Source organism: Takifugu rubripes, chromosome 9 (genome assembly GCF_901000725.2).
Source record: "Takifugu rubripes chromosome 9, fTakRub1.2, whole genome shotgun sequence".
Taxonomy (NCBI): Eukaryota; Metazoa; Chordata; class Actinopteri; order Tetraodontiformes; family Tetraodontidae; genus Takifugu; species Takifugu rubripes.
In genome coordinates, this window is record NC_042293.1 from 14729192 (window position 1) to 14740981 (window position 11790).

Sequence of the window (11790 nt, forward strand, 5' to 3'; positions counted from 1 at the left end):
GGGGACGCAAACAAGTTGTTCATCACCGACGCCCGTCAACGCAGCCTCGTTACCTCATCCTGGCTCCTGTTTGAAGGTCACGGCTGTGAGTCTCTCACACACGTGCACGCTCGTGCAGAGCAGAGGTCGGGGCTCCCGGGTCAGATTATCAGATTACCAGAATCCTCCAGAGAAACTCCAGGGACGGGAAGAGCAGCCGAGCTTCTGTGATCACGTTATTCCCGGGGAACTTTCCCCCCGACTCCGAGGATACTAACGATCAGCTTTAGGGAGCAGGTGGTGTCCTGTTCTGCTGGGGGGGCACACAAACGTGTTCTTTTATGAGGACTAAACGCTGCAACCCTGTTTCTCATTAAGGCCTCATTACTGACACAGAAACTCTAATCAGAAAGTTTTCCGGCCGCTGATCCGAGCGCGGCTCCTCGCTCCAGAGGGAAGCCAGCGGTCGGCAGCGGCGCCCGCCTGTGATTTCACACACGTTAGCTTCATTAGCCGCCCAGATGCGTCCTAGCCAAAGTGCCTCCGCTAATTCACGTAATTGTTGTGTGTTTATGCGTCGGAGCTGAGGAGGGTGCTATGAATAAAGTGTTTCAGGTGTCCTGAGAGCTGCCTGATAGTGTTGGGGGGCAGGATGGGGGCCAGGTGCTGGTTCTACGGAGTCCCGTCCCTGGTCCCGTCCTTGGTGACCTCCAGCAGGTGTCACCTGTGTGAGCGAGAACAGGGCAGATGGACCAGCAGGGGTCGACCTGAGGGGCCAAATCAGAGATTTGCGGATCGGGCCTCGTCTTTGCTAGCTTAACGGCACTTTTAGGGAACAACAAGGTTGGGAGACCTCAGAGACCCCCCCCGGTCCCGGTCATTAAGAACCTCTAACGAGTGGCGACGCCGGCTTTATTTGCCTGGTATCACAGCAACGAGCCGCCTCCTCGTGCTGGTGGTGCGACCCCCAAGTTCTGGACCTCTGGGGCCTGGAGGTTAGTTTGATACAAACTTCCGCTGAGAGACAGACGTGTGTTTAAAAGCTGGGGGGGGGGGGGCGGCTGCCGTCATGATGAAACAGTCATGAATGAATGCGTGATTAGACCCATCTACACTGATCCATCCGCACTGGCTGCATCGCTAATGCTCAATCACGCACCGGCTGGATCTCCTGCTGCATCTTAATGTTCTGTTTTCTTCCCAGAGCCGAACTCTCTGGAGATCCGGCCTCCAGCTGAGGCCTGGCGAGATCCAGACTTTTAATCCCACGGCAACAAAAAAAGTCATGTGTCTCAAAGTGATGCACAACATAAAATGCATCAAATAATGCGAAATCTTGAGTCTGAAAGACAAAAAGTTGTATTGGGAACAGAGAACGTTCCGCCCCCTGGTGGTCGCCGGCGGTATTATACATAGATGTTAGCAACACGGCTAATGCTAATGAGGATCCAGCTGGATGCAGAAACCTGCTGAAACTGTTCAACGTCCTTTACCTCCAGTGGGAAACTCCAGGATGAGCTTCACCTTTAAGACTGAATCCGACCGCTCCAGACTTTCCCAGGAGCAGCAGACAAAACCCGATTCTGCCGTTTGTTGCTCTGCAACCTGACACGCAGAAATCCGTGGAAGCGAGCGCCACCTGAGACGCAGCCCCGAGGAGGAGCCTGGCATTGTCCCCGAGTGGCGCTCCTACATCATCGACAGGAGCGATTACTCAGATGGAGGCGGACTCCTCGTCCCAGCGTTCACTGATCGGAGATGATTCATCTGAAAACGTCGTTGGGGCGAAGGTTCACACCTCATCGACACATCTGGCAGAACCTTCATCTGGCAGAACCTTCACCGACGCCTGCCTGCGGAGGAGCCTCCAGGAACTGGGCCGGAACAGCTGAACCACCCGGGCGCCGGTCACCAAACTGGTCATGGTGGTTACACGCTACCCAGGCCAGAAGCTTCTGGCTCCAACTGGATCACGCTGGTTTCCAGTCACCCTGTGTGGGAGGAGTTGGGACAAGCGAGGAGAATGAACGATTATCTCGCTGTGTTTAAAGGCGGCGTCCCTCAGGGGTCAGACCAGGAACCCTCAGGTTCATAGAAATGAATCAAAAATGTGCTTCGTGAAAGCTGGTAGGAGTTTTACAGATGTGCTTTAGACAACATTCCCACTATTTCCCTGTCGGGAAGTTGGGAAGACGATCGATTTCCCAGCGTCTCGCCTGCAACGTTGCCGTGACGACGTCTCCAGCGGCGGCGTGGTCATCAGCTCCCCTCTCGCCTCCTGGGTGATGCATCTCTAATGTGAGTGGAGCTCTCAGGCCCACCTGGTGCCTCCTCTGCCGTCTCTGAGAGGTTCTGAAGAGGTTCTGAAGAGGTTCTGAAGGGGCCTGTGACACGTGGACTCCTGCCTTCTTGAAAGTGACCCATGTCACCCTAACCTGCACGTGTACTATCACATCCATTTACGTCATTCTATAGTCCCCTGTTGGAACTGAGGAGGTAAATCAGAGATCCGTGAGTTTCTTACCGCCGCCGTCTTCAGGACCCGTTTCCCCTGAGTTCTGGTCTTGTGCCGCCATCTAGTGGATTTCAAGAGATTAGCAGCATCCTGTCCACGTGGAGATGACGTACAAAGCCGGGCACAAAGTCTGTCGCAGAAAAACGCAAGTTGGCCTTAAAACCTCCACATTTGCTCACCGAGAGCAGAAAAACACACGTTTGAAACAAAGGAACCAAAAGAGGGCGGAACTTTGTTGCTGCATCAGCCGAAAAGGAGGTCAGAACCTCAGATGTTGCGCTTCGATGTCTGACCGCTAGGTGTCGCCACGCCACCCGGGCCAGCGGGGGAGTTGGAATAAATCTGCTTTTAATTCACATTTTAGTTCGCTTTACCTTCATCTGCAGACGCCACGACGACGTTTCTGAAAGAATCATCATGGAGGAGAGAAACGGAACCTAAATCAGGGTGAATCAAAGTAATCAAAGGTTTTTTCGGTCTCTCTGCGAACGCTGTCGTTCCCCGCCAGGACCGGGCGGCGCTGGGGCGGCCCAACATGTCCAAACCTCAGAGACTTTAGGGTGGAGGCTAGTTTAGTTGGACGGTTGGTTGCAACTCACCTGAGCGTGACCTCTGACCCCGCGGCCGCCTCTGCATTGGTGACGGCACCTACTGACACACGAGGGTTCAGCCTCGCAGTGATGTCACTCGAATCTGGCGTCCAGCAGGGAGATGACATCACAGCAGAGGTCATGTTCTTCATCGGTCACGCTGAATCGGAGGACATTCAGCCGGGGAGCCGGGGGCCCGCGTTGGCTGCAGTCACCCCGCCTCATGCACAACACACACGTTAATACAGTCCAGACACACACACACACACACACACCCAGGCCATCACCACGACGCTCCACATCTCTGGTAACTGGACACCTGCTCTCAGCTCTGACTGACAGCAGGTCCACATCCAGACTCGGCTCTTCCTAATTGGATTTGCGAGGCATCCTGCCGCAGGCCTCTAATAGCCTCTTGTGAGCCACTTCAGGCGTGTTGTGGGCCACTTCCTCCCCAGCCTGAGAATTAGGGACCTCCTGAAAGGCCTTTTTCTGGCTGCACACCCTGATTCCACAGAGATATTAGAGGATCTTGTAGATCTTGAGTGACTTTGACAATAATTTCAGAGCAACAGGACATGTGAAATTAAAAAAGGGGGGGGGTTAAGAGTTTGGAGCTGCCAGCTGATGTCAGATTTAAAATTTAGAACACTGATTTAAAGTTAAGGATAAGCCAGCGTTTAACTCCTAAACCCACTGCAGGAAATGGAGATTTTCTGCATCGGTCCCACAAACGAGCCAAAGCCCATCAGAGGCCACAGCCGGAGTTTTAATGATCAGCTGATTCACCGTTCTGCTCGTTTCTTCTCGTTCTGCTGCTGCCCTGTCAGCACTGTGGTGTGCTCATAAACTGTTAAACCAAAACTCTGAAACAGTAGATGTTCCGGAATGACGTCGAGTCAAAGACAGCTTTCTTTTATCCTTCCTTGTGTATTGCTGGCAATTCTATAGGCTTTAGATTTTAGATGATAAACTGGAAACTGGCTGTTTCCTAATTTTCCTAATCAACATTTTACTTCTTTAACTAAAGATGTTTGACATTTTTCGCCGCTTTTCAGTGAATGTGACGTCACACCGCGCCCGTCCCGCAGATCAACACTAGAGGGCGGTAAAGAGCAAACGAGGCGTTTTTCATTTAATATTAATATTCAATCTTTAATATTCAATATGTAGTTTTAGTAAAGCTCAATATTACATTTACAAATGTAATATTGAGCTTTAGTAAAGTGAGCAACGGTAGCAGATTTAAGGGAAATCTTAAGGGAACCATTCACCTCCATAACTGAAACACCTCTAATTACCTTCCAAGTATTTCCTGACTGAACGTCTTAAATAATGTTTGATTTTGGCCAATCAAGGAAATGAAAAATAAATATAACGGCGACCTTTGAAGCCGCAGCATCAGTGTGAGGAATGTTAGCAGGAACCACACGTGACAAATAACACTGACAGATCTCATTGGGAGAAAGAAGAGGGAGTGGGTCAGCAAATCCAGAGGAGGAGGAGAGAAGAAGAAGAAGAGAAGAAGAGAAGAAGAACATCAGTGTTGAGTGATTCAAACAATAACAAGTGAGCAGATGGAAAGAGAAGATTTCTGTGTGACCACAGAATCCATCTCTCAGCTGCCGGCAGAACGTTTGATGTGGCCCTATTTCTTCACGTCAGCACACACACACACACACACGCGCGCACACACACACACACACACACACACACACACACACACACAGGCCTGTCCTCCCACATGTGAGGTAGTGCGGGAAGTTGGGAGGCAGGGAAGCTTTTATATTAATGGTTGCAGTTAACCTGAGAGGGTCAAACCCATCAGAACTGTTGATGGATCTGGTCTGCAGGAGCTTTCTCTCTCTCTCAGTCTGTACACACACACACTCCTACACACACACACACACACACACAGTCACACACGTGTGGTTGCTTTGACTCGTGATGATCTGCTGGGTGGAGAAGAAGGCAGAGATGGAAGAAAGTTTTCAGTAATAAACATGTTTACTTCCCAAAACCACGTCGGAGCCAGAAGGTTTCTGGAGCCCCAAAGACCTAAACAGGCTCTTCATCGCCTACGTGAGGGTTGAGATCCGTTGTTGGTCCCTAACATCAAACATTTCATCCCTCGTTAAATGCATTTATACTACAGGACCATCAAGACAGAAGAACATTTTAAATCCAGAACAGGAGCTTCTATTAGAGCAGATTGTGGAGGTGAGAAACAGAAAACCAACAACCTGACCCGCTCAGAGGCACCCTGAGGCCCGGCCCCCGCTGGGCTGTACCACAGGGGACTGTGGGTACTGGGACGCCTCACCTCCAGCACGCACCCTGACCAGGGAGGTAAATCACCAGGCTGCAGCTGAGGGCGGGGGGAGGGGCTAAGGCGGAGCCTTGCATACTTAATGAGGCTAATGTGAAGGTCTTTGTTATACTGATGAGCGTCGAACCCATCACACCTCGGAGCGAGAGCGGGAACGGCGAGAAGCGGTCAGGACTCGGGAAGTTCCTCCAGGAAGAAGGACACAAGTTAGCCCTAACTGACCCAAGCCCGCCGGTCCCACAGACCAGGTCCCCTCACATCGGACCCAGGTCCCCTCACATGGGGCCCAGGTCCTCCCACGTCGGGACCAGGTCCCCCCACATCGGATCCAGGTCCTCCCACATGGGGCCCAGGTCAGCAGCACCATGGAACAACCAGAGGAGTGAAAGGGGAAGTTATTGGTGAAGATCGACGTCTTTAATCAAAGCTCGTTTAGGTTTTACACTTAATTAATCTTCTAACAAACGTTTGCTTTACATCCAAAACTGTGCAGTTATTATTCCATCATGATCGGCTGCTTCTGTGAACATTCTCAATCGGTTGTTGGGTTTTAGGAATATTGTGAACCGAGCACTGCACCACCACAACAACAACAACAACAACAACACAACAACAACAACAGTAGTTATAAGGATGCAGAGGAGCGACGTGTAGCTATGCTGAGTTTACGTACATACAGCATTTAACTTATCTGACTTAAAGGTTCCGTCATGCTGGAATCAAAAACAATCTTTGGTGTATGTCGGTTTACAGCAATGATGGAGGTCACACACACACACACACACACACACACACACACACACACACACACACACACACACACACAGCCGTCTCCTCGGTCCCGTCCAGCACAGATGGAAATAAGAGGTCTGGATCCACAGACGTCTGGATTCTCTCACTTTTCCGACAGGCGTTCCGACGGCCGTCACCAGGCGACCTTTGACCTCGGTGTGACCGAGCCTAAACGACGCCCGACCCCCCGATACCATTTCGTTTGAGCTGCGTGACGGTACAAGTGTCTGATCAGGTGACCACCGAGGCTTCACGCTCTCTTCAGTCTGTACAGGACAAAAGGATGTTGGTGCGATTCCCGCACGCCATTAAAGGTTCAGCGTTCCAGCGGGGCGGGGCGGCGCCCATCACATGGCCCAGGAGATGTTGGCCGCGTGCTCTTTGGCCTTCATGCGCAGCACGGCGATGCTGGACGTGCGGCGCTCGAACTCGGGCTTGGTCTCGAAGGCGTGGTGACCGTTGGCGCCCGGCGCCAGCAGCGAGTCGGCGCTGAAGAAGTTGTTGAGGGAGACGTGGCCGAACTGGTTCTGCTGGCTGGGGAAGCCCATGTAGCCGTGGTCGGCGGCGCCGGCGGCGGAGCGCGGGGGGTGCGTGTAGGAGGTCACGCAGGGAGGCGAGCCGCGCGGCAGCATGCAGGAGGAGACCACGGGGCCGCCGGGGGGGGCGCCGGGCCACAGGTTGTTGGGAATCTGTGGGGAGAGGCGGAGTCAAGTCCTGAAAGCTGCTGATCCCAAAAATCTGAGTCAATTTGGTGTGAAACCAGGAGAGAAGTCGAGTTGTGACTGAGTAACAGGCTGTTTAAGGTGGTAGAGCCACCCTAAAGCTCAGGAGCCCCCCCCCCCGGTGGCAGGGGGGGTCCTGACAGAGGGGGGGCCCTGACTCTGCTCGTGAGGACAGTTGTGCACAGCTGGAGGAGCCTTTTTCACCCAGATCTTCAGAAGCAACTGTCCTCTTACGCTCCACAATACCTCGTTGTTCAGATGTGAGCTGGACCCCCCCCAGGGTGTGTGTGTGTGTGTGGGGGGGGGGGGGTCTACACGAGGCCCTGGAGCTTTACCCTGAAAACTGAAAACTAAAATGAAGAAGAAATGATTTCAAATGTCGCGTGAAGGTGAATTTGAACCAGTTCAGGTGAACCTACAGCCCCCCCGCACGCACACACACACACACACACACACACGCACACACACACACACACACGCACACACACACACACACACACACACACAGTCATCCAAAAATGTGACATTAATTATAATAGCAAAGAAAATGTGATCAAACATCCTCAACGATGTGATAATGACATCTGTGCTGGGTTTATATAGATTATTGGGAATATTGTTCGTAAAATGTTATTTTAAAGATAAAGACAATTAAATGTTTTGTTGTTTTGTGTCTCACGGAAGGAAAATATTTAATATTCTAACATCATTTTTCCTTTAACACATTTTATCTGAGATTTAAAACGATCCAATTTAATCTCAGACACTATTTTAAAAATTTTAAAATAGAGAAGCTGTTGACAGTTTAGAAACAATTTAAACGGTTTAAAATTAAATATTAAAAAGAAAAAGTTAAGATGACAGAAAGAATTAATTAACACAAAATCTGTGCTGAATTTGGATTTAAATCTGCGGCCTCGGCAGGAATCAACTCATTAAAATAAGAACTAAATGGCTTATTTTAATTTTTTAATGCATCTTGAAAATAATCAGCAGGTCACTTTAAATCATTTAAAGTGAGAATTTTAATTAATAATTTACGTCGAACCATTTTAGCAAAAAAAAAAAAAAAAAAAGCAATTTTACGAATTTCTGCCAACGTTGATTTTTAAAAGCAGATCTCATCCGTCTTCGGACCGAACCGACCCCGAACCCGATAATCCGAACTCTCCGCGAAACAGGGCGTGGCTGTGATCCCGCACATAATCGTGCGTGAGAGCCGCACAGTTCAATTTTTTTATATATATATTTCAGATCCTTTGAGCCATTTGAAATGCGGGATCCACCCGGAGGGATCGCGCGGGTCGCGCCCCCGCGCGTCTCCTCTCACCTCATCTCCTACCTGACCTTTGTGCGCGAGACGGATGTTCTGTTCGAGTGGAACCCGATCCCGGCCCATTAATCCCGGCCGGCTGAAGCTCTGAGCAGCTTCTTATCTGAAGACGCTGCAGATTAATGACGCGCGCAGAGCCGCTCGCGCCCACGGCTCCGGCGCGTTCTGATCCAACAGGGATTCGAACACAGAGAGGAGGGCGCACCTGGCTGTAGCTGTCGGTCCTCGGCAGCACCGACAGGTCGTAGGTGGCGGCGAAGTGCGTCTTGGCCTGTTGGATCTGTCCGTAGCGCTCCCTCTTCCTCCACTTCGCTCTCCGGTTCTGGAACCACACCTGATGCGGGGGATTAGAACGAAATTAAGCTGCAAAATAAATAAATGCAAGCGAAATGACAACAGCTGCGTTTGAAAACTCCGGATAATAAACTGTCGATGTGAAACTGGAGCCGCGGCCGCGTCCTCGTGGACGTGGTTCCGGCCTAAATAACGCAGATATTTAATCAAGGAAACGGGTTCATGGCCTGTGATGGACCGGGACGTACCTGCACTCTGGCCTCGGTTAACTCCGTCCTCATGGCCAGCTGTTCCCTCACGTACACATCTGGATAGTGCGTCTTCTGGAAGACCTTCTCCAGCTCCTCCAGCTGCGCGCTGGTGAAGGTCGTGCGGTGCCTCCGCTTCTTGCTGCTCGACACGTTGCTGTCGCACTTGTCCGTCATGTCGTCCAAATCGGGCTTTTCCGGGCCGGGGGGGCCCGGAGAGGCCCGCAGGGTGCAGCACCCGTCCAGGGGCCTCCCCAGCTCCGAGTGCAGGGCGTCCTCGTCCGCTTTGGGAACACCATAATTAGCTAAAATGAGAAAAACCTTCTCTATAAATACACATATATATAATTTTATAATATATAATATATACAATAATAGATAATTATTGTTAGATAGCATTAAAATTACAGAAACGCATTCGATTCAACACTTTATTTAATATCTATTTATTATATCTATTTAAATATATTTCGTCGTCTTCAGTCATTTTCCTCTTAAAATAAGCGCGATATTTAGAGGCCAAATGGTAGAAAATGCATCTAATAAAACCTAATAAAGACTAAGCGAGGCCCCAGAGGTCTGGAGGAGACCTGGGGGTCGGAGCTGAGGAGCCGTCTACGCACCGCTCTGGTCCCCGCAGGGCGACGCGCGCTGCTCGCCGCTCTGGAGACCGAAGGCCTGCGCGCACTTCGGGGAGGACTTGGTGAAGTAGGGCGCGCCGTCCAGGCTCTCCATGACCTGCTCCATGTAGAAATCGCTGGCCTTCATGGTTTGGCTCTTCAGCGTGAACTTATCCTCCATGTATTCCATCATCTTTGCCCAGATCCGTCGAACCCAAAACACCATCCGAGAGCGGCCGAGCCAGGACGCAGTAATTCGCCGGTGGAGATAATTTGCTGTGTCTCGCAGGCAGGACGTCTTTATAGCCCCAAAACAGAGTGAGGCTGCTGAACGAGCCCCCTCCTCTCTGGACGCCAAGCAGCCGCCAACTCCTCCCACGAACCGAGTCCAAAGCAAACTGCAGTCTGAAGTGACACCGAGGCTCCGAGAGGAAACACCGCGGAGCGACTTTAATTCAAAACACGTTTGCACATCCACAACGAGGCCATAATTTATGCAGGGCTGAAGCTGTGACTGGAAATGGATCTAATCTGGCTCTTTGGACCGAGGAGCTCTGATCTCCTGCAGCAGCTACCGCGCACAGCAGCGGGCTGGGGAACCGTAAAGATCATCACCCCGTTTATTTGAAATATCCCTCCACGATGGAGAGTTTCGGCCCTAATTTGTGTCGGCAATTCAGAAAAATGAAGTCACAAAATCCAAATAGAGAATCTCGAATTCAAATAAGTCATTTATCCTATTTGCGCGCACAAAAATGTTGCATTTTTCTATTTTAATGGCCGCCGTGAAGGAGCTGTTCTAAACGCATCATCGCCATCAGAATTTAAATATACATTTAAAAGGGAACATTTTAATGCGGTTTTAAAATGTAACAGGCTTTAAAATGCACCATTTATAAGGATTATAAAAAGCATTATTTATAAGGATTATTTCCAATTAAAAATCTATGGAATTAAATACGTAATATTTCGGCGGTGACACATTTAAATTAGTGCGTTAAATTAGTTCTAAAGCTGGTGATTTAATTTAGCCAGAAAAATTCTCAGACTTTAAAAGAGTGATTAGCCAAACTAATACTAAATAAACACAAAACTTGGGGCCGCAGAGGTTTGAGTAAAGTTATTTCTGAAATGTGAAGATCTGATGTTGCTCCTGGTGCATTTAAAGATCCTGCAAATGCAGGAAATCAGAGATTCACCAGAATCCCAGTGGACAGGGAGGTCTGCCTAAAAGGACAAGAGACGCATTTCTTCTGGTTCTTCTTATTGGAGGAATTATGTTACGGCTAAGCAAAGTCCACCGTCCACACCTCCACCCGGAGCGCCGGCGCTCCGGCTCTGGTGGCTCGGGTCAGTGGCAGGAACCTGCAGCTTCACGCTGCCCCAGCAGGAAAAATCCAAATAAACAGAGGCGCTCCGGAGTAGCAGGGGGGTGTCTTAGTGGACGTCTAGGATGACCTCACGCGCTGGCTCACGCTGAGGAGAAAATGTGAAAAGTTCATTGTGGCGTTTGGAAATTCCTGATGCTGCGCCGGGTCTGTGGCGCTGGAGGACGGCGGCGCAGCCACAGCCGGGCTGGTTCTGGAAGTGTTGTCAGCCACCTGCAGGGAGCCTCATTCCCAGTAAGGAGCGCCGGCTGCCAGCCGCCATCCCGGTTGGAACATGAATTAGGATCTATTTCGGTCTTAATTGGCCCGATGACGGTCCAACCCGACCGCCGCCGGGCCAGAAAGTGCCACTTCACAGGACAGAACCATGACATCACGATGCCTAAATTGGGCCGGGCCCTAATTCAATCTGCAGGACCCAAAAACAGTCGCAGCACATTTTTCCCCCCAAAACACTTGATGTGATCAGAGCGGCTGAACTGAGATCGATATCGGCTCCTTCTGGTTCTGTTTGTTTGTCTTGACTTTTATTTCCAGGGGTCCAACATTCCTGAGCGCTGACAACCTTCTCAGAGTGGCCCGGACGCCGAGACCTGGCCCAATAGTCCACAAACTGACATTAATAACAGTGTAATAACACGAGCGGAGGGCGTTTTCGCCTGAGTGTCAAACAGCTGAAAAAAGGTTGTTAAAACATTCAAATGTGACTGATGAGATGAGAGAAACATTCAATGCTTGTTAAACTCTCAATATGGTGAAATCTAATTTCAAAGAAAGAACAAACCCCAAAACTATTTTTATTCGGAGTTTTTTATTTCTCTGCTGTTTAATAATTGTGATATAAAGATCTCGTTAGTGCTGTTATTATCGACGGTGCTTTGGGAATTTAACTCCCATTTTAATCACATAATTAGCTTGTTTTTATGACTTTTATGAGCCACTTTCAACCTAAATAAAAGGCTAAATAAAAGGCTAAATAA

At 50.0% G+C, this 11790-nt stretch overlaps 1 protein-coding gene across 1 annotated transcript; it reads right to left on the bottom strand.

The window, feature by feature from the left end:
* Positions 1 to 5811: 5811 nt before the first annotated feature.
* Positions 5812 to 11757, bottom strand: alx1 (ALX homeobox 1). The gene is made up of 4 exons (XM_003967766.3): positions 9426 to 11757; positions 8803 to 9107; positions 8466 to 8594; positions 5812 to 6894 (listed from the first exon to the last, which is right to left on the bottom strand). The coding sequence occupies exons 1-4, from the start codon at positions 9646 to 9648 to the stop codon at positions 6553 to 6555; spliced, it is 999 nt and encodes a 332-aa protein (XP_003967815.2). The 5' UTR covers positions 9649 to 11757; the 3' UTR covers positions 5812 to 6552.
* Positions 11758 to 11790: the final 33 nt, after the last annotated feature.